Raw genomic sequence first — 22,391 nt, forward strand, 5'->3', positions numbered from 1 at the left:
CGGTAATCATTTCAGTCACGGTCTTTATCCTCCGCGCAAGGAGCCAAGATCGAATGACAAGCGTGCCCTGAAATGTGTCGATAATTGTGCGCACAAAAGCCAACATTCGAATCAGCTGACGATGCTAGCACAAAGGACAACCTGAACCGGCCAAGGATACGACTTCCTTCGCGTTACATCTTGCGTCATCTACCGGTGAGCTGACACTTTTTATTGAACCCATCTAAAGCAGCATAGCTAGGACATGCGCTTATAAACTCATTTATTTATTGAAAGCTGAAAAATCACGACCCTGGCAAACACAAAAAAAAAAAACAACATCCGAATCGAAATCGACTGCGTCTTTGTCGTGAAATGCAGAATTGTAAGGAACCTTACGAAGCAGAACCAAGAAACATCTGTCGATTCGAGTTTTGTTCGACTGCCAACAAAAGCCCCGAAAAACCGTTTAAATGGGTATCTATTTTCATAAATCGAACACTACCGGGCTCCTTCTGCAACGGGACAAGAATAGAAAGTTGATGTGCGTTGTTGTTGTGTCTGCAAAGAGAGGGAAAACCTGAAAATCATACAGCGGTAAGGAACACCTTCCCTTTCCTTCGCCGTAAGACACAGCCCGTGGACACGTGCGTCGATTCCTAGATTTCTAGATTCCTAGGTGAGGTGTGCGTACTTGATGAGATGAGACGCGGCACACATGCCGCCGAGCCACACGACCCCCGAGGCCATTGAAATCCATACGTCATCTTTTGCTCTTCTCTTGTCGGCGTCCTCTAGGACGGGATGGTGCCGCAGAGGAGGACACCCGAAATCAATAATGTCTCAGGCGAACATCTGCCTGTCAAACTTTTGTTTACACTGCTTGGATCGCTTGTTTTTGTTGCTGTTCGTGCCACGCAGCAGCAGCAGTTGTGAACTATTGTGCTGCAGTTGATTGAAATTTTGGGACCGCATTGAACAGTTTCAATGTTTGAAGTCGGGAATGTCAGGTGACGTTTAAATGGAAGCTTGATGTACCTTATTATGTGGTTGTAAAATGATGGTGTATCGTTCCGTCATTATCCTAATAAGAAAAAACTGTGTAACTACCAAAAACCAAAAGTAAAATGTATTTTTTACAATTCCTTCGTGAAACTTCTTACTTTTCCTGTCATTCTTGAACGACGAAATAGCCTACTTATCTGTACAAAAAAAAAAGAGAATCGAATAACAACACTTTTCAAAATGAATGCTGAAAAGTTCTACTTTTCACTTGTTTCGAAAATTAACACTTTTCAAAAAAAATATTTCAACGATTCATAGACAAAATACATAAAAAATTTACTTAAAATTTCTCACAATGTGTGTTTTTTCGGAAATTCAAAAGATTTTGTGTGGAACTCGTTGCAAAACTTGTTTTTTTTTTTTTCAGCACTCGTGTACGAGTCGTGCTGAAAAATCCTCCTTCTGCAACTTGTTGCATAAACTACTTTTATGTAACAAGTTGCAAAATTAGGATTTACAGCATTTATTCAACGGGGCTCTGCCGAGTTGGATAAATACGATGAGTGCTGGAAAAACGAGTTTTGCTACACAACTTTTTTTCCAAATGCAATTCCGAAAAAACACCGAAATGGTATTTTCAATGACTCGTCTAAACAGCGTCAAAAAGTATAACTTTTCGACACTAATTTGGACTTATCAGCACAAAATGATTGCCCTTATGAAACTTTTAGCACTGTTATGTTAATGTATGATAACTAGGCTGATTTGTCACGAAAAATGACAGGAAAAGTGAGTATTTTCAAAACGGAATGGTGACATTCTCAAAAGAAGAAACGGCCTACTTTTCTTAACCAATAATATCGGAACCGAAGAGATACAAATACAATTTTACGAAAAAAAAAAGTTTTGAAAAAGTTGGTCGTCGTTGATCATAGCCGTTTTTGATCATAACCGCGACAGACACGGACGACGAAACAAAGAGAAACGTAAAAAGTAACTTGATTTTAAGCAAAATCTTTGCGTTTATATATCAATTTGTTTGTTATTATCTGCTCTACAACTTTGTAGAACATTGTTACACTCAAAAAAAATAACCCTGCAAAGTTAAAAAAACACAAAATTTTAAAATGAAAAATGTTGTTCTAAATGAAAAAATTACCCTCCTGGGTCAATGTAGATTCGAAAAGTACATTTAATTGCCCTTAAAATGAAATAATTGAAAATGACAGAGTTTTTAAAACATTTTTAGCGTTTTTTTCGACGAAAAATTAGTGTTATCCCAAAATTAAATTTGTATATCTAGTTCAGAAGTTCCCTATTTGATTAAAACGTTAACATAGACGTTATACAGTGTATTAATAAATTTTACAATTGATTATTTCAGTTTCCATTATAAAAAATCAAGGAAATAATCCTGATTTTCAGACAAATATCTCCAATTATTCTCATCTGCTTGGATAATTCTGCACAAAAAATATATGAATAAATCGGAAAATACTAAGGTTGCTGACATCCTCATTGGAAGTCTCATTGGCTCATGCAAAATGCAAAAGTTGTTGAGATCACAAATAAAATAAAATTGGTTTGGAACCCATGTCATCCGGAAAATTTTCTTCAAACTTATAAGTCTTATTGTTCCACAAATTACCTGTTTATTTTTCAAACAAAATATAATCCTTTTCAAGGTTTTCTGCTGACAATATGAAGATTACTTAATGTATCGAATAACAAATCTCACACGGAGAGACCGGCCAGGGCAAATCTAAGAAAATCTTGGTTAATTTAACTAAAAGTATGGGTTAATTTTTTACACAGCTTTTTTTCAACAATCGATTGTTGATTTTGTTAACCCAAAATTGCTGACCACCAGTAACTAAAATTAACTAAAAAAATAGTTGGAATTGCCATTTTCGTTGGTTAAATGGCCGAAAAAATTCTAGCAGTCGACTGCTAGAATATTTTTTTCAGAAAATTAACTATTTTTTTTTGTTTTAAGCTGAAATATTGTGGAATATTCTGTAAAAAACAGGCTGGGCCGTACTTTTCAACTATTTTTCAACATTTTTTTTCGTTTTATTAACTGAAATATTTTTGCATGCTGCAAATTATTAGTGAATTATAACAAAACATTTCTTAATTAAACATAATTTATGTAAGTGTCGATATATATTTTCTTTAATTATCTAACGATACAGGCCGGGCTGAATTTCTAGCTATAATTTTAACTAATGTCTTACTTAAATACAGAAAAACATTCGTGCATGTAGTCAATAATTAGCTATTATTAGCAATATTTTTATTGAATTTGCAGTAAATTTTATAATAATGCCTCACAAATTAATGCTGGGTGTTTTTATATTCGCATTTATTCTGCCTAAAATTTTAACTTTTTGTACTAATTTGTTTTTTTGCATGAAGTTATTAAATTACTGTTAAAAAGCATCAAAACAAAACTTTTTATTATCTGTTATTATAAAACATGTAAAGTTTGATTAAAGTTTGAAAAAAATACGTTGCATAAATCTAAAAAAATAATAATAAAACATATTACAAATTTTGTTAAACATATTAATAAAAGATGTTTAATTTCTCGTGAATTCCTTGAAGATATTTCACAAAGTAAGTTATTATGTTGTATAAAATTAAGTGTTGTATTCACTTACCATCACTGTGCAATCATCCGATAAGTCATCATCATCTACAACGGTCTCAGGTTTAGTTATTTTTCACACAGAATTTACACCAAAACGAACCATTTGCTGCAAATAGACATATAAAATTTATTAGTAATTTGATACAAAATCCTTAATTTTGTCTATAAACTGAAAAAGGATCGTAAATAAATGTAATTATAATGAGGAAAGAAGAAATATCAATAATGCTCCGTTTCCTGAAAACAATATTTTGAGTTTTACTTACCAGTTTATTTAGCAGTCTTCTATTAACAGCATTTTTAAAATATTTCTATCTTCTTTTGTATATCTTTTATAAATTTTATTTTTAGACATTTCCCATCATCTCATTTTTATTTTGATATTATGTGTACTCATTTCCATATATTTTATGGTTGATGATTCTGAAAAAATGGTTCATTAAAATTGTATCCATCGTAAGCACGAAGGTTTTGATTATTCAGTTTTCTAAATAAAATCACAACAGATAAATTGTTATGTAAAAATAAATCCATACTTACTTAGATTAACCAACCTTTTGTTAAATTTGCCCGTGCAAGTATTGTCGTGCAAGAGTTCGCCCGCCTCTTCCTTTCACTGCCCTTCCCTTTCCTTAAAACATTGTCATGAAGTCCCCTCGCATCAGAGGTCCTCATTGCGAATGTCCTCGTCTTGTTCTTCATAGTTTATCACCTGCAAAGAAATCATCAACAAACTTACTCACCAATTGCACCTCCACAGTTGCAACAGTGTTCACTTCGATTTGCACTTCAACATTAGCCAAATAGTGTGATTTTCACCTTTCACATTCTCTCACTTCACAATTAACAACACAAACTCAACAAATCGACCGCTCTTGTTCGAATCCTGACTTCAAATGACAAACGTAAACAAACCCAAGTTCATCTTTTAAATAATCAACCAATTGATATTTACATTTAACCAAAAAAAATCTTGATTTTTCTAAAACCAAAGCTAACAGTCGAGCACGTTCATTCGAGTTCGGGAAATCTGTTAGCTTTCTGCCTTTAGCATTTTCAACAAACAGGTTATTAAATTATTACTGAATTTTGGTTGATTCAACTGAAAATTGGCCGTAACAAGTACGTTTTTGTGAAATTTACGAAAGTAAAATCAACAATTTTAATTGTTAAAATTTCTGGGCAAAGTCTCTCCGTGCAGAAATCGCCTTATCACAAATGAGTTTCTCATCATCATTAAAACATGTTCAAATAGTTTATTTTACAATTTATTGAAAGAATTTTTAAAGCTTATGTAACAAGGAAAATTAAATCCTTTCTCGGCACATTTCTTTCATCGGCCATCATCACATTGCACAGTGGTCCATATAGCAAAATTAAGTGGAAAATGGATTTTCCGAAAAAATTGTCTAGTTTTGGAGCTTTAGTGTCTTCAGAAAAGCTGTTGCAAATGGAAAGCGGCAACTTTGCGGTTTGGTGATTTTAAAAATCTAACTTTTCAGGATTTTTTTTTGGGAATTTGATTGTTTTTTAAAAAGTTGTTTGGCTCGCCAATCCAAGCAAATAATATCCACTTTTCCCAAAAACGAGATGTTAGCACTAGGTGATAGAGGATGTTCCAACGCATCTTCTGGAACTTGAATTTCACTGAAATAGTGTTTAGACTTGGCTGCCGATGCGAAAAACTAAACGGCTAATATGCCACTCTTATGGGAAATTGCCTTGACGGAGATTTTGCGACAAACACTAAAACGCGTTTTTCTCGGAATACTTGATTTGGCATAAAAGCGGCAAACTAAAAAAGTTATGCGAATAATTCGAATGGCTTAGTGTGACGAAAACAGGTATATTTCCCCTGTTAACCGAATTATTATAGGACGTTCGAAAATAGTAGTAATAATTTAATTTGAAGTATGCATTAGTAAAAAAAATTAAGGAGTGAAATTTTTTATCATAACTCCACGTATGAAGATTTGCTGAGACACGTCAGTTGAAATCAGTTTACGTCAGAATAGTTAATTACAATGTTGCTCAACCAAGCTGTGCAAAGTTTGTTCTACCAATAATCACAGTCAGTGCAATTCCTCAAGTAGAAGTTTGTAATGCTCTTGATGTATAAAAAGGAACACGCCGCATAGGACAAGCATCAATCAGGATTGAAGTTTCAATCTTAACTTGAATCTAAAAAGCGATGCGATGAATTTCGTTGGCATTTCCAGCTTGGTCATTGTGGCATTTGTAAGTGGTTTCTAAGAATTTCTGTTAAAGCAACAGTTTTATTATTTTCCCATCAGTTCGCAGGAGGAAACGCAGCGTGGAAACCGTTTTCTCCGGAAGAAACTCTGTTCACCTACACGAGATGTATGGAGGACAATGCGAAAGGGGATCTTGCCCTAGCGAAAAAATGGATGGCTTGGAAGCTTGAGGCGGACCAAAAATCAGCGTGTTATGCCAAGTGCGTTCTGGTTGGGTTGGAACTTTTTGATGAGAGCTCCAAGACGTTCAAGGTGAGGAGCCTATTAGTTTTTCTTTAACAAAAAGATTATTTTCTGATTTTTTTAGGGGGGCCATATTCTTGAGCAATACCAAAAATACAAAAGCTATACTAGCCAAGATGAGGCTGGTGTTAAAAAGTTCCAGCAAGCAGTTCAAGCATTGGGAACCATTGATAGTGCAGATTGCCTAAAAGTTTTGCAGAAGTACGGACCAGTACACGCACAGTTTACAGATGTTCAGAGAAATGTCTATTTTGGCAAAAAAGAAATCACCGATAAGATATACAACTCTGATTCTGTGAGTTTTTCAACGTTCTATACGTGTACTGTAGTTTCATGACAAGTTTTATGTTTACAGACAGTCAAGAAGCGAGATGAAACCATGTTCCGGTTCTGCGAAAGAAGCAATTTCAAGGATGGTAGCGAAGAGTTGTGCACTTTGAGGAAAACTGGCATTACCACGAACAACAACCATCTGGATTGCTTGTTCCGTGGTCTTCGATACTTGGACAGGAATGGAAACATCAATGTAAGTCTCGAATCTGGAAGTGGGAGTTCAATTAAAAAACATTATTTTTAAAACTTCTCAACAGCCTGATGAAATCAAGCGTGATTTACATTTTATCAACGTGAAGGATAAAGACGCTGCAGTGGACAACGCCTTGAACAACTGTAAGGTCAAGGAAGCAACCAAGGCTACTGACTATAACGATTGCCTGTGGAAGGATCCAAATCTGAAGGATATTATGATGCCGGTATTCGACTATCGTGAAGTGAGATCGGAATCGTATCGTTACTTTATTGAAAATACTGAACCTTACGATGTTTCAAAAGTTAAGGAAAAGGTTAAGAAATACGACAAGGATGCAGGCTGTTAGTTGAAAGTGGCAAAAATGGAACGGACAATGGCAATAAAATTCTATTGTAATCACAGCATCAACAATAAGTTTTTTTTTGTCTTGGCACAACAAATGATAAAAATAATGAGGTAATACGTTGATTTTTAATAATATTATATTCCCTGATTTTACGCCACAAACGCTGAAGTCACCCAGATATCAAAATAACAAACCATGTTTGCGAAACAATAATAAATAAAAGTTGCAAATTTCCATGGTGCACGTCAGTTAAAAGCCATCTACATCAATAATTGCAAAATTATTTCAGACTATTGCACGACCAAGCTGTATAAAATCTTATATTGCAAAAATCAAATAATCGCAAGTGTTGATAGTGTTTGCTCATTAAGTAAAGGTTGAAGATAATCATGCGTTATAAAAACGATCACTTTTCGTTGAACAAGATTCATTGATGATTGAAGTTTCATTCAGAACTTAAATCTAATATGAACTTCATTGGCATTTTTGGCTTAATAATTGTGGCTTGTGTAAGCATTTTTAAATAATCTCTCAATAATGAAATCTTAATACTTGCAAAGTTCACAGGAGCATGTTCAGCATGGAAACCACTTTCCCCGGAAGAAACCCTGTTCACCTACACGAGATGCATGGAGGATATCGCGGCTGGAGATCTTGAACTTGCGAAAAAATGGATGATTTGGCAGGTCGAGGAAGACCCAAAAACGGCGTGTTATGTCAAGTGTGTTGTTGTTGGACTGGGTCTGTTTGATAATAGCTCGAAGACCTTCAAGGTGATTTTGGGTTAGACTTTTATTCAGAAACCATTTTTAAGATATTTTTTCAGGGTGACCACATTCTTGAGCAATACGAGAAATATAAACAGTACACTTCGCAAGATGAGGCTGGTGTTAAAGAGTTTCAAAAGGCTGTTCAGGACTTGAAAATCGTTAGGAGCTCAAACTGTTTAACGCTTTTCAAAAGGTATTTACCAGTACACGCCAAGTTTACGGATGTTGAACAAAATGTCTTCTTTGGTAAAAAAGAAATTACGGATAAAATTTATAGCAGTGATGACGTGAGTAAATGGTCTAATGTTGAATTCTACGAATATATTTAATTAAATTGTTTTAGACTATCAAGAAACAAGATGAAACGATATTTCGCTTCTGTGAAAGACACAATTTCAAAAACGATAGTCCTGAATTGTGCAATATGAGAAAAACAGGATTAACCACAAACAACAAACACTTGGATTGCTTGTTCCGCGGTCTGAGATATTTCGATAGAGATGGAAATATTAATGTGAGCCACACTTTTCAATCATTTCAACACCACACTAACTCAATCCATCACGATGCAGCCTGCTGAAGTCAAACGGGATTTCCACATGATCAATGTTGCCGACAAAGACGCTGCAGTGGACAACGCTCTGAACAACTGTAAGGTCAAAGAAGCAACCAAGGCTACCGACTATAACGATTGCCTGTGGAAGGATCCAAATCTGAAGGACTTGATGATGCCCGTCTTTGATTATCGTGAAGTAAGATCGGAATCGTATCTTCACTATATTCTAAATCCTGAACCGTACGATGTTGCAAAAGTTAAGGAAAAGGTTAAAAAATACGATAAGGATGCGGGCTGCTAGTAGACAGTGGTAAAAATTATTTATTTGTTGAAGAGATGTTGTTAATAAAATTATTGATCAAATGCAGCATTGTTACAGTGTTTCAAACAAAACTACAAATCTCAAAAAACATACATTTTCATGAAGATCAAGTTTTTTATGCAACAAAATGCTAGTTGATTGAGTAATAATCTTGGATTGTTTTATGAAACATCTATTTTTTTAGAAACGGATATTTTTTTATCTGTTACTCGAATAAGTTGTGATTTAAGCTTCAAAAAAGGATGATACACGTTTTTTAATGTTTATGTTTCACTGTTCGTTACTAACACCTAAATTCCTAAAATACTATTTTACGTACTTACTGTTGATGTCACTCTCGAAAGACGAAACGGCCTGATTTCGCTATTCAGCACTGATTTTGTATATAAAGTACGACTCGTGTTGACAAATCTTCTTTTTGCTACTTGTCGCATACTCTTACTTTGTTTGAAAATACAGCTTTTGCTCTAGAGTTTAAAATGTGGCAAAATGCCAGGATTAGACAAGTACATTTTTGTTTTGAGTTTTTGTAACTCAGCTTTATTTGTGGACGGGCAAAACAATAAATTTCTAGTTTCAGAAACAATTGTTTTTGATTTATGATTTTGGAGAAAACTTTTGAATGAATGAAAAAAACTAAAAATATTATAGTCTAACGATAAACGATAATGGTTACCGTAATCATCGGGACGGTAACGATAATCTATTGTTAAAGTCATTTCGATAATTCAATCGGCGATGATGTTATCGACGATAACGGGCGATAACTTATATTTAGTATTTTTCTAAAATTGACTAAAACCAACCAAATTAAATTGAATTTTAAAGCTTTCTCTTAATAAATGTTAGTAAATTTTGAGAAAATTTTAGTATTTCACTGTTAAAATACACGCAGAATTTTAAATCGCTGATACCCATAATCCGAATCATATTTTTTTGTATTTTTGAAAAAATACGGTATTTTGTGAATATTTTCCATTACATTCAAAAATCTCTTAAACAGTTGAAATGCATGCGGAATTTTTAATCGTTTGATATCCATATTGAGAATTATAATAGTTTTAGTATTTTCGAGAAAATACGGTATTTTGTGAAAATTTGAGTATTTTATTCAAAAATCTGTAAAACAATTAAATAACATCCAAAATTTCGAATACTTTGATACCCGTATAACGAATTCTGAAAATTTAAGTCTTTTCGAGAAAATACGGTATTTTGTGATTTTTTTTGTATTTCATTCAAAAAACTCTAAAACAGTTAAAACGCATGCATTATTTCGCATTGTTTGATAACCATACTCCGAATTATAATTTTTTAGTACCTTCAAGAATAAGTGGTATTTTGTGAAAATTTAAGTATTTCATTCAAAAACTCTGAAACAGAGAAAATGCATGCAAAATTTCGATTTGCAAATTTTGTGATTTTTTTTTCAAATTTATATGTTGAAACTTGAAATTTCATAAAAATTTAAAATAATTTTTATCCATCCCAAAAATGCTAAACATGATTATCAATGCAGAAAAATGCATTTTAGATTGTTTTTAGTTGATTTAACTTCTAATTTCAATAAATTTTTGAAGTTTTTTGAAAATATATTTTTTGCCCCCTGGTTTTTCGAACAAATTTTGAAAAATATTTACAATGGCCTTATCGTCGGTAAAATTATCGCCGATAAAATTATCGCCGATAGAATTATCGGAATAAGGATAACGATAGATTATCGTTATCGTCCCAATGACAACGATAGAATTATCGTTATCGTTATCGAACCTTGATAATTTTATCGTTAACAACCTTAACCGCTACGTTACTCAAAAATGAGAGGTTTATAATGGAATTGTTCAAACAAAACTCAAAATCAAACTTTTTTATCAAAATATCCATGTTATGACGATTTACAACGGAATTTGACACAATATAAAATATTTTTAAAATGATTCCATCATCATATATTGTACAAAAATGCGTAAAGGTACAGTCTGGGTCAATACAAAAATTACTGCATACTTATTTTTAAATGAAAAATTGAAAATTCTAGTGAAAGCACAGCCATAATCGATTATAAAAAATAACACTGACGAAGTTACATAAACAAGTCAAACTTCCAAACATCAAATTTCCTGATATTTGAAGAGATCTTTCTTTTTTAGTTTTTATGTTTATCCACTTGGAAAAAAATCAAAAGAAAAAAACTAGGGAAAATTTTAAATACAATGCATAAAATAATAGTTTATGCAACAAGTGGCAAAAAGAGGATTTTTTCGGCACGAGTCGTACATTTATAAAATGAGTTTCACCGAGTTGGATAAATACGGCACGTGCTGGAAAAATCAAGTTTTTCAACGAGTTCCATACAACATTTTTTTGCATTTCATAAAAAACACCTATTGAGTGAAATTTTAAACCAAATATTCATATATTTTGTCAATAAATCGTTTGAATCAAGAAAATGTTGAAAAGTATTACTTTCAGCATTTTTTTGAAAAGTGTTGCTATTTGATTCTGTTATTTTTGATACAGAAAAGTAGGCTATTTCGTCGTTTAAGAATTTCAGGAAAAGTAAGTCGTTTTACGACAGAATTGCAAAATAGTAGTTTATGCAACAAGTTTCAAAAAGAGGATTTTTTCAGCACGAGTCGTTTATCCAACGAGGTTTACCGAGTTGGATAAATACGAAGAGTGCTGAAAAAATCAAGTTTTGCAACGAGTTCCATACAACATTTTTTGCAATTCCAAAAAAACACACACTGAGTGAAATTTTATGTCAAATTTTCATGTATTTTGTCAATAAATCTCTTAAATCGAAAAACGATACTTAATCCACCTTTAGGTGGTTGGTGCCTTCCTCACATTCATAAAGTCAATACATTCAGTAAAAATAACAACATTCCCTTAACATGTTTAACAAATCAATTTTATTACTGATTTGGCCTCCAGAAAGTATATAAATAACACTTAAGTGCCAATAACTTTTGATAGGGTTGTCAGATCCTTGATGTTTTAGGCTCATTTTAAAGGTCTTTCAATTATCTTACTAACGATGGGTCGCATGATGAACCCGGACATAATTTTTACTGAAATATCTGAGATCCGGCCTCCAAAAAGTGTATAAATAACACTTAAGTGCTAATAACTTTTGATAGGATTATCAGATCTTCAATATTTTGGGCTCATTGGAAAGGCCTTTTTAATACCTTTCTGAAAATGTGTAACATGATAGGTTTTCATGCAAAAACCATCCTTTTTACAATCTTCCGGACATACGCCAAAATCGTTTTTTTTTTTTGCATAACTTTTGAAGTACTTAACTAAACTTGTTGAGACCTATGGGACCCCAAGACGGATCGAATGAGACTAATACGGTCAAAATCCGTTAATCCAGTCCGGAGATAATCGAGTGACAATTTTTTTAGAACTTTTCAGCATTTATTTTGAAAAGTGTTGCTATTTGATTCTGTTATTTTTGGTACAGAAAAGTAGGCTATTTCGTTGTTCAAAAATGACAGGAAAAGTAAGTAGTTCCACGACGGAATTGCAAAAATATTATTTACTGGATTTCTGCTTGATTGATTAAATTTTATTAATTGATATGTATCATAAAAGCCAGATCAAGTAAGGAACTTCCAACTAGCTTTCCTTAGTCCCAGATCACTTCTTACTTCAACACTTAGCTTCCGAATCGAGCGCTTTAACCTTAGATCTCATAGCATTGGCATCGTACTTGGAAGTTGCTTCGCGCAAACGATAGCTGTAGTTTTCGGAACGAACTTCAATGTAGTCCAAAACTTTCATAAAAAGTTGTTCACCAAGCCCATCGTAAATACACTTGTAATAATCCCTTGCTTTGGATTCATCTTTAGCCTTACAATTTTGCAATGACTTTTTAACCACATCATCTTTGCCGTTCTCGTTTACCGCGTGTAAACCTCGCAGGATTGCAGATTCCTGAAAATAATAATAATTCATTTTTCGCTGCATCTACTTCGAGTAAAAGCATTTCTTACGTCCATTTCTCCATTCTTCTTCATCCATCTCATGCCCCGAGTAGTACAATTGCTATGTTTGATAAACTTGGGATCATCTGAAAAACCATGCTTCCGTACGTTGCAGTATGCTGCCTCACCATCTTGATAAAATTGTTTTCCACAGAAGCGGAAAATCGATATGCCCTTCGGTTTAATTTGCTGCAATCATTCACGAAATGTAGCAAACTGTTACACTTTTCGCCAATTTTACCTACCGGATTTTTCTTGTAAATTGCATCTCTCACGCTGCTATCTAACAAGTATATTTTCTCCAAAACTCCCTTATTAGCGTTGTTAACTTGGATGAATCCTTTAGCGATTGACTCACATTTGCCATCTTTAGCGTCAATTTTTCCCAACTCATTTGCAATGGCATCACCTTTTGCCTGGTCTACTCCATTGTCACTTTTATACGCCTCATACTGCTGTTTAATGTTGTTGGGCTGAACATTGTCATACAATTAGAGTGAAGTTCAAATCTCCGGAAAAAAAAATCATATTACCTGGAACGCTTGCTTGTCGTACATTCCCAAAGCCTCAACAAGGCATTTCACGTAGCACGCCGTTTTGCCATCGCTCTCAGCCAGGTTCCACTTCATCCACTTTTCCGCCAGGCCAAAATCATTGCCAAAGTGATCCTCCATGCATTTTGCCTCCTCGAAAGCCACCTCTTCGGGATCCATCGGGGACCATTCGTCCGATAGCTAGAAGTACAAACAGTTAATCGACGTTTATTTTAAGAGATTCTCAAGATTTACTTACAACTCCAGCGATGATAGCACCAAGAAAAATTAAAGCCTTCATTTGATAGTGTTCTACTTTACTGAGACAGTTGGAGGCACAGTTTGACTTGGAATAATACTTCTGGGCTGTCTATTTAAATGAAAATTACAAGCTTATGATCACTTCACCTGAGTTAATTTACTGTGTTTGTTCAACTCATGAAGTCTTATCTCAGGCAAATAATGAATGCTTATTGCTTATAACTGTTACATTATATAACATTGTCGCAATTTTTCACTATTTTTCTCAGTCTACAGAAAAATTACCTGGAATTGCTATTTTTTGCTGGGTTGGAAACAGTTCCAATAATTGCAAAATGCATGATTAGCAGCTGTATAAATTCTTTCAACACTTTCTTGGATCAATAATTATGTTCGAACAACATCTTTATACAAATAAAACCAGTTATTTGCCCTTTTACTGCAACGAAAAATGTGCAGTTCCAAGCATTTCTAACAATGTTTTCAATCTAATTAATCTCAAATTCTCTCACAAATTCTCAATTAGTTCCAGTCAATTTATGTAAGCATAAAGTGCTCAACTAATCACCGTATTGCATGCGAAACTCACATGCCTCGAAAAACACTTCATCAATCTCTCCTGCAGATCCAAGAGACGTTCCAAAGTCGCATGATTAACTTGTCTCAAAACACCTCCTTCCTCAGGGGAGTGCATTGCTACACAAGAAGTTCATGTTCACACTATGTCAAACCGAGATGTTCTCCATCTATGACTAACCGTCGATTGTTGCGATTTATGCACGTTACCGCACACCAAGCGAGCTGATCTGGCCCCTAATATATTCTAAACTTTGAACAGCAACAACAAAAAAATCGAGTCTAAACACGAACCGATCTGAATTGTATTTTAATTCTAACATTTTATACTGAATGCAAGCACATGCATATTGATCAGCACTTGCATTGTTTTTCATTTTTTGTCCATTTTGCCATAAATTATCTCAGCTGAGCTAAGAGTTCACGTGTACAGGTGCCGAAACGAACGAAGTTCACAAAAAACGGCTCTAGTTGATTTACGATCAATAAGAGCGAAGCCCATGATTTATTCACGAGCGAAAATTGGTGAGTAATGTTTGCATAACAAATCGGTCACGAGTGAGAAAAACGGTGTCGAACGGTGGCAGAACAAAAACAAAAACAAAAACAAAAACAAAAACAAAAACAAAAACAAAAACAAAAACAAAAACAAAAACAAAAACAAAAACAAAAACAAAAACAAAAACAAAACCAAAAACAAAAACAAAAACAAAAACAAAAACAAAAACAAAAACAAAAACAAAAACAAAAACAAAAACAAAAACAAAAACAAAAACAAAAACAAAAACAAAAACAAAAACAAAAACAAAAACAAAACAAAAACAAAAACAAAAACAAAAACAAAAACAAAAACAAAAACAAAAACAAAAACAAAAACAAAAACAAAAACAAAAACAAAAACAAAAACAAAAACAAAAACAAAAACAAAAACAAAAACAAACAAAAACAAAAACAAAAACAAAAACAAAAACAAAAACAAAAACAAAAACAAAAACAAAAACAAAAACAAAAACAAAAACAAAAACAAAAACAAAAACAAAAACAAAAACAAAAACAAAAACAAAAACAAAAACAAAAACAAAAACAAAAACAAAAACAAAAACAAAAACAAAAACAAAAACAAAAACAAAAACAAAAACAAAAACAAAAACAAAAACAAAAACAAAAACAAAAACAAAAACAAAAACAAAAACAAAACAAAAACAAAAACAAAAACAAAAACAAAAACAAAAACAAAACAAAAAAACAAACAAAAACAAAAACAAAAACAAAAACAAAAACAAAAACAAAAACAAAAACAAAAACAAAAACAAAAACAAAAACAAAAACAAAAACAAAAACAAAAACAAAAACAAAAACAAAAACAAAAACAAAAACAAACTTAATTGCATGCTTTTTTGCTTTTTTGCTTTTTTGCTTTTTTGCTTTTTTGCTTTTTTGCTTTTTTGCTTTTTTGCTTTTTTGCTTTTTTGCTTTTTTGCTTTTTTGCTTTTTTGCTTTTTTGCTTTTTTGCTTTTTTGCTTTTTGCTTTTTTGCTTTTTTGCTTTTTTGCTTTTTTGCTTTTTTGCTTTTTTGCTTTTTTGATTTTTTGCTTTTTTGCTTTTTTGCTTTTTCATTACTGTAGATTCAAAACAGATTGTTTTTTTTAAGTTCTATTGATCCAATCTATTAATTTTGTTATTAGACAAAGAGCCAAATGTATGAAAGTAATATATTGATAAATGATCAATTTGGTGTTTTAAAATTTACAAACTATAGAAGAAATACATTAAAAAAACTGGTCAAGAACTGTTCACAATAACTCCAAAGCTGACACTGAATCTTAATCCTTAACTTAATCCACTTTAGGTGGTTGGTGCCTTCCTCGCATATTTTTATCAAAATATCTGAGATCCAGCCTCAAAAAAAAGTTCATTAAAAACAGTAAAGTACTTATAACTTTAGATATGGTTGTCAGATCTTCAATTTTTTGGGCTTGTTGGAAAGGTCTTTTGACGACGGACGACGGACGGATCGCTTGATAGATCCGGACAAGTTTTTAATCAAAATATTTGAGATCCGGCCTCAAAAAAAATGTATAAATAACACTTAAGTGCTCATAACATTTGATGGGGTTGTCAGATCTTCAATCTTTTGAACGCATTAGAAAGCTCTTTCAAACACCTTTCTAACAATATGTAGCATAACGGGTTTTCTTACAAAAACCACCCTTTTTTACAAAATTTCAAACTCTAGCCATAAGCATAACTTTTGAAGTACTTTTCTAAACTTCATAATATTAACTAGGGTCTTGTGGGACCTCAAGACGGATCGAATAAGACCAAAACGGTCCAAATCGGTTCAGCCAATCCGGAGATAATCGTGTGCATATTTTTCGGTGCACGGACTCACATCCAGACACACGCACAGACTTTTGTTCAAAATTTGATTCTGAGTCGATAGGTATACGTGAAGGTGGGTCTACGAGGTCAAATAAAGAAGTTCATTTTTCGAGTGATTTTAAAGCCTTTCCTCATTGAGGTGAGGAAGGCAAAAATGACCTGCACCGGTCACTTCACATGCAACGCCTTTCGCAACAATTGAACTTTGCAGAAAGGTTCACAACTGCAACATAAACAAAAAAAAAATCAACAACCCCCGCACTTTATGCTTTTCCATGCTTGCACAAAGCTGTGCACTTTTAATGAGCTTTTAAGCCTGCCCCCCTGCGCCAATAAACACGCGCCGCGGCGCTACGCGACTTTGACGACGTGCTAACAGCCCCAAAGTCTTTAAAGTACTTAACCAGAACAGCAGCCAGCGCAAGCGCCGTTGACGTTGTCGGCGCTCAAATAGGTCAAACTTCGAACTTCAACAACGTTTCAGCTGCCACTCTCCAGTAGTAGCTACCGGCACTAAGCTTCCACCCCGCGCGCGAAAATCGGCAAACTGATTTGTTTTCGTGATCCGAAAATGCATCGCGAATCGATCAAGGCTATCAAAAGTTCATTACTACCGAACAACGGCCAAACGAGTACTTCCAGGACCAAGGTGAAGTTGGAGAGCTGGAAGAGAGTGGCGCGGCTCAGATGGTTATCTCGACGTTGTTTGTTTTTCGCTTACAGGTACAAACTAACGATCTTATCGAGCTCCACGGCTCGCCGAAAAGCTCCAAAGCTTAAGCTTAGAGTCCTACAAGCAGCAAGTTCTGGTAGCTAGCTTTTGGCGCTGTTCCAAATTTCCAATCGAGCACGATCGAGATTTTGCCTCATTTTCTATGCAGACAACAAAAAAACGACGCGGTAACGTCCCTTCAGGGAGGGTTGAGAAGAACAGCTGAGCTGATGATTCAGACTCGTTGGAAGAACTGTGATCGAAACTGGAAGCTTTATTTACATACAGGGTCTTTAGGTCTCCATCCTTCTAGTGCCGTTCTAGCGTTTATAACTCTCGTGAAGTCCCTCTCAGACTTGATGCACAATCGATGGAAAACTGACTTGTCACCGGAACCAAACTCAACCTCACAAGCCTTGAGCAAATCTCGTACAGTATCATCTTTATCAGCTACTCCAAACTTGTGGTAATCTTGCAGTACAGCCGTAACACTAATCTTTCCTTCGGTGTCCAAGTATCCAAGTTGGTTCAGCACACACTCAACATATGCCTCAGTGATTGATGTGACTTTTTGCATCCTAAGTTTTCTCATTTGACACAATCGGCCCGGGTAAGGCTTGTTGTCGGCGAATGCTTGTTCACATTTTTCCACATAAATTTCTTCGATTTTATAACCCTTGAATGAAAAATTTGTGTTGTAAAAAGTTATATGACATTAAAACTTTATGCAAACCGGCTTTCCCTGCACTGAAATAATTGTTAAGAATACAACAAATACTGGACCAAGAATTGTCATCGCTTATCTACAATTTTGAACAATGATTTAAAAAAACTATAACTCGCCTTTTAAACTGCTTTGATTGATTGTTGTCTTACGGCTTAGATCAATTGTTTAAATAAAACAATCTGATTTGTTGACGCGACAAGTTTAATATTTCAATGCCAACAAAAATGGTACAAGTACAAGTAGTACGGTATTATCGTAACTGTATAGTTTGAGATTTTAAAATGGTAAATAGGTGGTTTTTTTGCAGGCAATTTGTACAATAAGTGATCCACTCTGGTTATCTGTACCAGCGATCACCAAAAAGCAGCCCGTGGAACCGAATCAAGTTAACTTGCAAAATAATGCAGGAAAATAGAGCAGTTCTCTAGGATTTCGGTCATTCGATTTTTTTTGTATTTTTTAATCCGACTGAAACTTTTTTGGTGCCTTCGGTATGCCCAAAGAAGCCATTTTGCATCATTAGTTTGTCCATATAATTTTCCATACAAATTCGGCAGCTGTCCATACAAAAATGATGTATGAAAATTCAAAAATCTGTATCTTTTGAAGGAATTTTTGATCGATTTGGTGTCTTCGGCAAAGTTGTAGGTATGGATACGGACTACACTGGAAAAAATAATACACGGTAAAAAAATTTGGTGATTTTTTATTTAACTTTTATCACTAAAACTTGATTTACAAAAAAACACTATTTTTAATTTTTTTTATTTTTTGATATGTTTTAGAAGGCATAAAATGCCAACTTTTCAGAAATTTCCAGGTTGTGCAAAAAATCACTGACCGAGTTATGAATGTTTTAATCAATACTGATTTTTTCAAAAAATCGAAATTTTGGTCGTAAAAATTTTTTAACTTCATTTTTCGATGTAAAATCAAATTTGCAATCAAAAAGTACTTTACTGAAATTTTGATAAAGTGCACCGTTTTCAAGTTATAGCCATATTTAAGTGACTTTTTGAAAATAGTCGCAGTTTTCATTTTTAAATTAGTGCACATGTTTGCCCAGTTTTGAAAAAATATTTTGAAAAGCTGAGAAAATTCTCTATATTTTGCTTATTTGGACTTTGTTGATACGACCTTTAGTTGCTGAGATATTGCAATGCAAAGGTTTAAAAACAGGAAAATTGATGTTTTCTAAGTTTCACCCAAACAACCCACCATTTTCTATCGTCAATATCTCAGCAACTAATGGTCCGATTTTCAATGTTAATATATGAAACATTTGTGAAATTTTCCGATCTCTTCGAAAAAATATTTTGGAATTTTCAAATCAAGACTAACATTTCACAAAGGCCAAACATTCAATATTACGCCCTTTTAAAATGTTTGTCTTGATTTGAAAATTCCAAAATATTTTTCGAAAAGATCGGAAAATTTCACAATTGTTTCATATATTAACATTGAAAATCGGACCATTAGTTGCTGAGATATTGACGATAGAAAATGGTGGGTTGTTTGGGTGAAACTTAGAAAACATCAATTTTCCTGTTTTTAAACCTTTGCATTGCAATATCTCAGCAACTAAAGGTCGTATCAACAAAGTCCAAATAAGCAAAATATAGAGAATTTTCTCAGCTTTTCAAAAATTTTTTCAAAACTGGGCAAACATGTGCACTAATTTAAAAATGAAAACTGCGACTATTTTCAAAAAGTCACTTAAATATGGCTATAACTTGAAAACGGTGCACTTTATCAAAATTTTAGTAAAGTACTTTTGATTGCAAATTTGATTTTACATCGAAAAATGAAGTTGAAAAATTTTACGACCAAAATTTCGATTTTTGAAAAATCAGTATTGATTAAAAATTCATAACTCGGTCAGTGATTTTGCACAACCTGAAATTTCTGAAAAGTTGGCATTTTATGTCTTCTAAAACATATCAAAAAAAAAAAATTAAAAATAGTGTTTTTGTAAATCAAGTTTTAGTGATAAAAGTTAAATAAAAAATCACCAAATTTTTTTACCGTGTATTATTTTTCCAGTGTAGTCCGTATCCATACCTACAACTTTGCCGAAGACACCAAATCGATCAAAAATTCCTTCAAAAGATACAGATTTTTGAATTTTCATACATCATTTTTGTATGGACAGCTGCCGAATTTGTATGGAAAATTATATGGACAAACTAATGATGCAAAATGGCTTCTTTGGGCATACCGAAGGCACCAAAAAAGTTTCAGCCGGATTAAAAAATACAAAAATTAAAATTGAAGAAAAAAGACCGATTTCGTAGAGAATTGCTCAATAACAAAAAATAAACTAATTTAATTTACATGGGACCATCCATAAACCACGTGGACACCTTAGGGGGTATGGTGATTGTCCACGATCCGTACAAAAGTTTTTTTTGTATGGACAATTGTCCACGAAGGGGGGGGGGGTAACAGATTCCCAAAAAAGTGTCCACGTGGTTTATGGATGGTCCCCATAGCCCATTAAAATGTTAAAACAGCTATTTTTTAAAAAAATATTAATATTTTGATTGTGTTACAGTAAGAAAACTATTATTTATAAGGAAACTACATAGCTTAAAAATGTCCACTGAATTTGAACATCAAATTAGAATCTATATACTAGGCCCAAGATATGCATGCAGAAAAAATCAAATTGAAAATATATCATCAAGTGCAGTGTGTAAAACCTTTAGGAAAGTGTGAAAAACTATGCTCAAAGGAATTTTGAAATGATAAAAATATGAATAAATTTTATCCACACAGCTATTCCCCACGAAAACAGCATGATTCGAAAAAAAACTCTGGGGGTTCCTGGTTGAAATAATTAGACCCGTAATTTTTTGTTTGGCCATTAGGGTGACCTACGCCGTGTTATCGTGGTCCAAAAAAATTCAATTTTCATCGAATTTTTTAAAAAACACATTTTAAAAAAATCATAACTCCGCACCATTTCAACCGATTTAAGCTTCCTTTAGCTCAAACAAAAGGGTATTGGATGTGCTTTCAAGGAAAAACAGTTAAAAGTTGCAAATATCTAGCCTGGCATTTGAAAAGGTCAAATGAAAACATAAAATGTTCTTTTGAAGGTCTAGAGACCGAAGAGTCTATATCTGGATATATTTTTATCAGATCATTGTTATACAAAAAATTGCGAAGCTATGATTTTTTGAAACATTTTTTTTTTCGATTTCGTTGTAAATGTTTTCAAAACTGACAACATTGTTCCCAAAATCGAAAAAAAAATTGACGATTTTGGAAACATTTCAATGTTGTCAAATTCAACAGCACAGAGTTATCGGATTTGCTAACAGGATTTCTATCCGTGGGTGTAATCATCATGCAGAAAAAGTAAATTAATTTCATATTAAGCAAAATCATGTAACTATAATTTACGTTGTCCCGAAAACAATCAAAACTTTGATTTTCATGAATATGCAAATATTTTCAAAGTGAATGTTTTGACCCGTTTAGATATCAATTAAAAACTTAAATTGTACCGTTTTTAAAATAATTTTATAGAAAATAACTCAAAATATTCAATCAGACAGTTTAAATAACATTGATGGTTTTGAAAGTTTATAGGAAGTTCCGGAGTGGTCCAATAATAATCAACCACATGTTTGAAATTGGTTAGAAATTGTCTATTGATTCGATTTTTTTAGGATGTGTGCCACAAGAGATCAACGCTTGGCATTGTAACTCTTAAAAATTTGTCTGATTTTTTAAAGGTAAAATTTAAAAAAATATTTTTATTGTTTTTTGCAATTCCGTCGTGAAACTACTTGCTTTTCCTGTCATTCTTAAACGACGAAATAGCCTTCTTTTCTGTACCAAAAATAACAGAATCGAATAGCAACACTTTTCAAAATAAATGCTGAAAAGTTCTACTTTTCAGCATTCAAATGGGTGCTGAAAAGTTCTACTTTTCAGCATTCAAATGGGTGCTGAAAAGTTGAACTTTTCAGCACTTGTTTCGAAAAGTAACACTTTTCAACATGTTTTTGATTTAAACGATTTATTGACAAAATACATGAAAATTTGACATAAAATTTAACTCATTGTGTGTTTTTTTGGAATTGCAAAAAAAAATGTATGAAACTCGTTGCAAAACTTGATTTTTTCAGCACTCTTCGTATTTATCCAACTCGGTGAACCTCGTTGGATATATGTACGACTCGTGCTGAATCAAAATCCTCTTTTTTCAACTTGTTGCATAAACTACCATTTTGCTATTTGCATCTTTTTAGTACTCCTTGAAATGGATGCTGAAAAGTTAATTTGTTTAGGAAAGGTGTCGGAAAGCAACATTTTTCAATATTTTTTATTGCATTTAGGGACCATCCATAAACCACGGGAGGGGATTGCCATTGTCCACGCTCCATACAAAAAAGATTTTATTTGTATGGAAATTGTCCACGATAGGGGGGGAGGGCTTGTGATTTCCAAAAAAAGTGTCCACGTGGTTTGTGGATGGTTCCTTAACCCTTTCAGGTCTGATGGACCCAAATATGACCCAAAAATCAAAATTTTCTA

The 22,391-nt window shown here is 33.3% G+C and overlaps 3 protein-coding genes across 3 annotated transcripts; 2 read left to right on the forward strand and 1 right to left on the reverse strand.

Moving 5' to 3' along the window:
• Positions 1-5,782: 5,782 nt before the first annotated feature.
• On the forward strand, positions 5,783-7,075 carry LOC6048503 (37 kDa salivary gland allergen Aed a 2). The gene is made up of 5 exons (XM_001865378.2): positions 5,783-5,875; positions 5,932-6,144; positions 6,200-6,430; positions 6,491-6,661; positions 6,726-7,075. The coding sequence occupies exons 1-5, from the start codon at positions 5,834-5,836 to the stop codon at positions 7,008-7,010; spliced, it is 942 nt and encodes a 313-aa protein (XP_001865413.2). The 5' UTR covers positions 5,783-5,833; the 3' UTR covers positions 7,011-7,075.
• Positions 7,076-7,436: 361 nt separating this feature from the next.
• LOC6048502 (37 kDa salivary gland allergen Aed a 2) lies at positions 7,437-8,699 on the forward strand. Its single transcript, XM_038255191.1, has 5 exons — positions 7,437-7,519; positions 7,571-7,783; positions 7,837-8,067; positions 8,124-8,294; positions 8,353-8,699. The coding sequence occupies exons 1-5, from the start codon at positions 7,478-7,480 to the stop codon at positions 8,635-8,637; spliced, it is 942 nt and encodes a 313-aa protein (XP_038111119.1). The 5' UTR covers positions 7,437-7,477; the 3' UTR covers positions 8,638-8,699.
• A 3,505-nt stretch (positions 8,700-12,204) lies between these two features.
• LOC6048500 (37 kDa salivary gland allergen Aed a 2) lies at positions 12,205-13,543 on the reverse strand. Its single transcript, XM_038258283.1, has 5 exons — positions 13,446-13,543; positions 13,187-13,387; positions 12,899-13,126; positions 12,663-12,842; positions 12,205-12,603 (listed from the first exon to the last, which is right to left on the reverse strand). The coding sequence occupies exons 1-5, from the start codon at positions 13,485-13,487 to the stop codon at positions 12,319-12,321; spliced, it is 936 nt and encodes a 311-aa protein (XP_038114211.1). The 5' UTR covers positions 13,488-13,543; the 3' UTR covers positions 12,205-12,318.
• Between the last annotated feature and the right edge of the window lie 8,848 nt (positions 13,544-22,391).

The sequence above is a fragment of the Culex quinquefasciatus genome, chromosome 2 (assembly GCF_015732765.1).
Source record: "Culex quinquefasciatus strain JHB chromosome 2, VPISU_Cqui_1.0_pri_paternal, whole genome shotgun sequence".
Classification (NCBI taxonomy): domain Eukaryota; kingdom Metazoa; phylum Arthropoda; class Insecta; order Diptera; family Culicidae; genus Culex; species Culex quinquefasciatus.

Excerpts from the sequence above, each read along its gene's own strand:
- LOC6048502 (XM_038255191.1), top strand. The coding sequence starts at position 7,478 with ATGAACTTCATTGGCATTTTTGGCTTAATAATTGTGGCTTGT. Across the intron at positions 7,520-7,570 it reads GCTTAATAATTGTGGCTTGT|TTCACAGGAGCATGTTCAGC; the intron begins GTAAGCATTTTT and ends ATACTTGCAAAG. Across the intron at positions 8,295-8,352 it reads ATAGAGATGGAAATATTAAT|CCTGCTGAAGTCAAACGGGA; the intron begins GTGAGCCACACT and ends ATCACGATGCAG.
- LOC6048503 (XM_001865378.2), top strand. The coding sequence starts at position 5,834 with ATGAATTTCGTTGGCATTTCCAGCTTGGTCATTGTGGCATTT. Across the intron at positions 6,145-6,199 it reads AGAGCTCCAAGACGTTCAAG|GGGGGCCATATTCTTGAGCA; the intron begins GTGAGGAGCCTA and ends TGATTTTTTTAG. Across the intron at positions 6,431-6,490 it reads AGATATACAACTCTGATTCT|ACAGTCAAGAAGCGAGATGA; the intron begins GTGAGTTTTTCA and ends TTATGTTTACAG.
- LOC6048500 (XM_038258283.1), bottom strand. The coding sequence starts at position 13,487 with ATGAAGGCTTTAATTTTTCTTGGTGCTATCATCGCTGGAGTT. Across the intron at positions 12,843-12,898 it reads CAATTTACAAGAAAAATCCG|CAAATTAAACCGAAGGGCAT; the intron begins GTAGGTAAAATT and ends GAATGATTGCAG. Across the intron at positions 12,604-12,662 it reads AGAAGAATGGAGAAATGGAC|GAATCTGCAATCCTGCGAGG; the intron begins GTAAGAAATGCT and ends TATTATTTTCAG.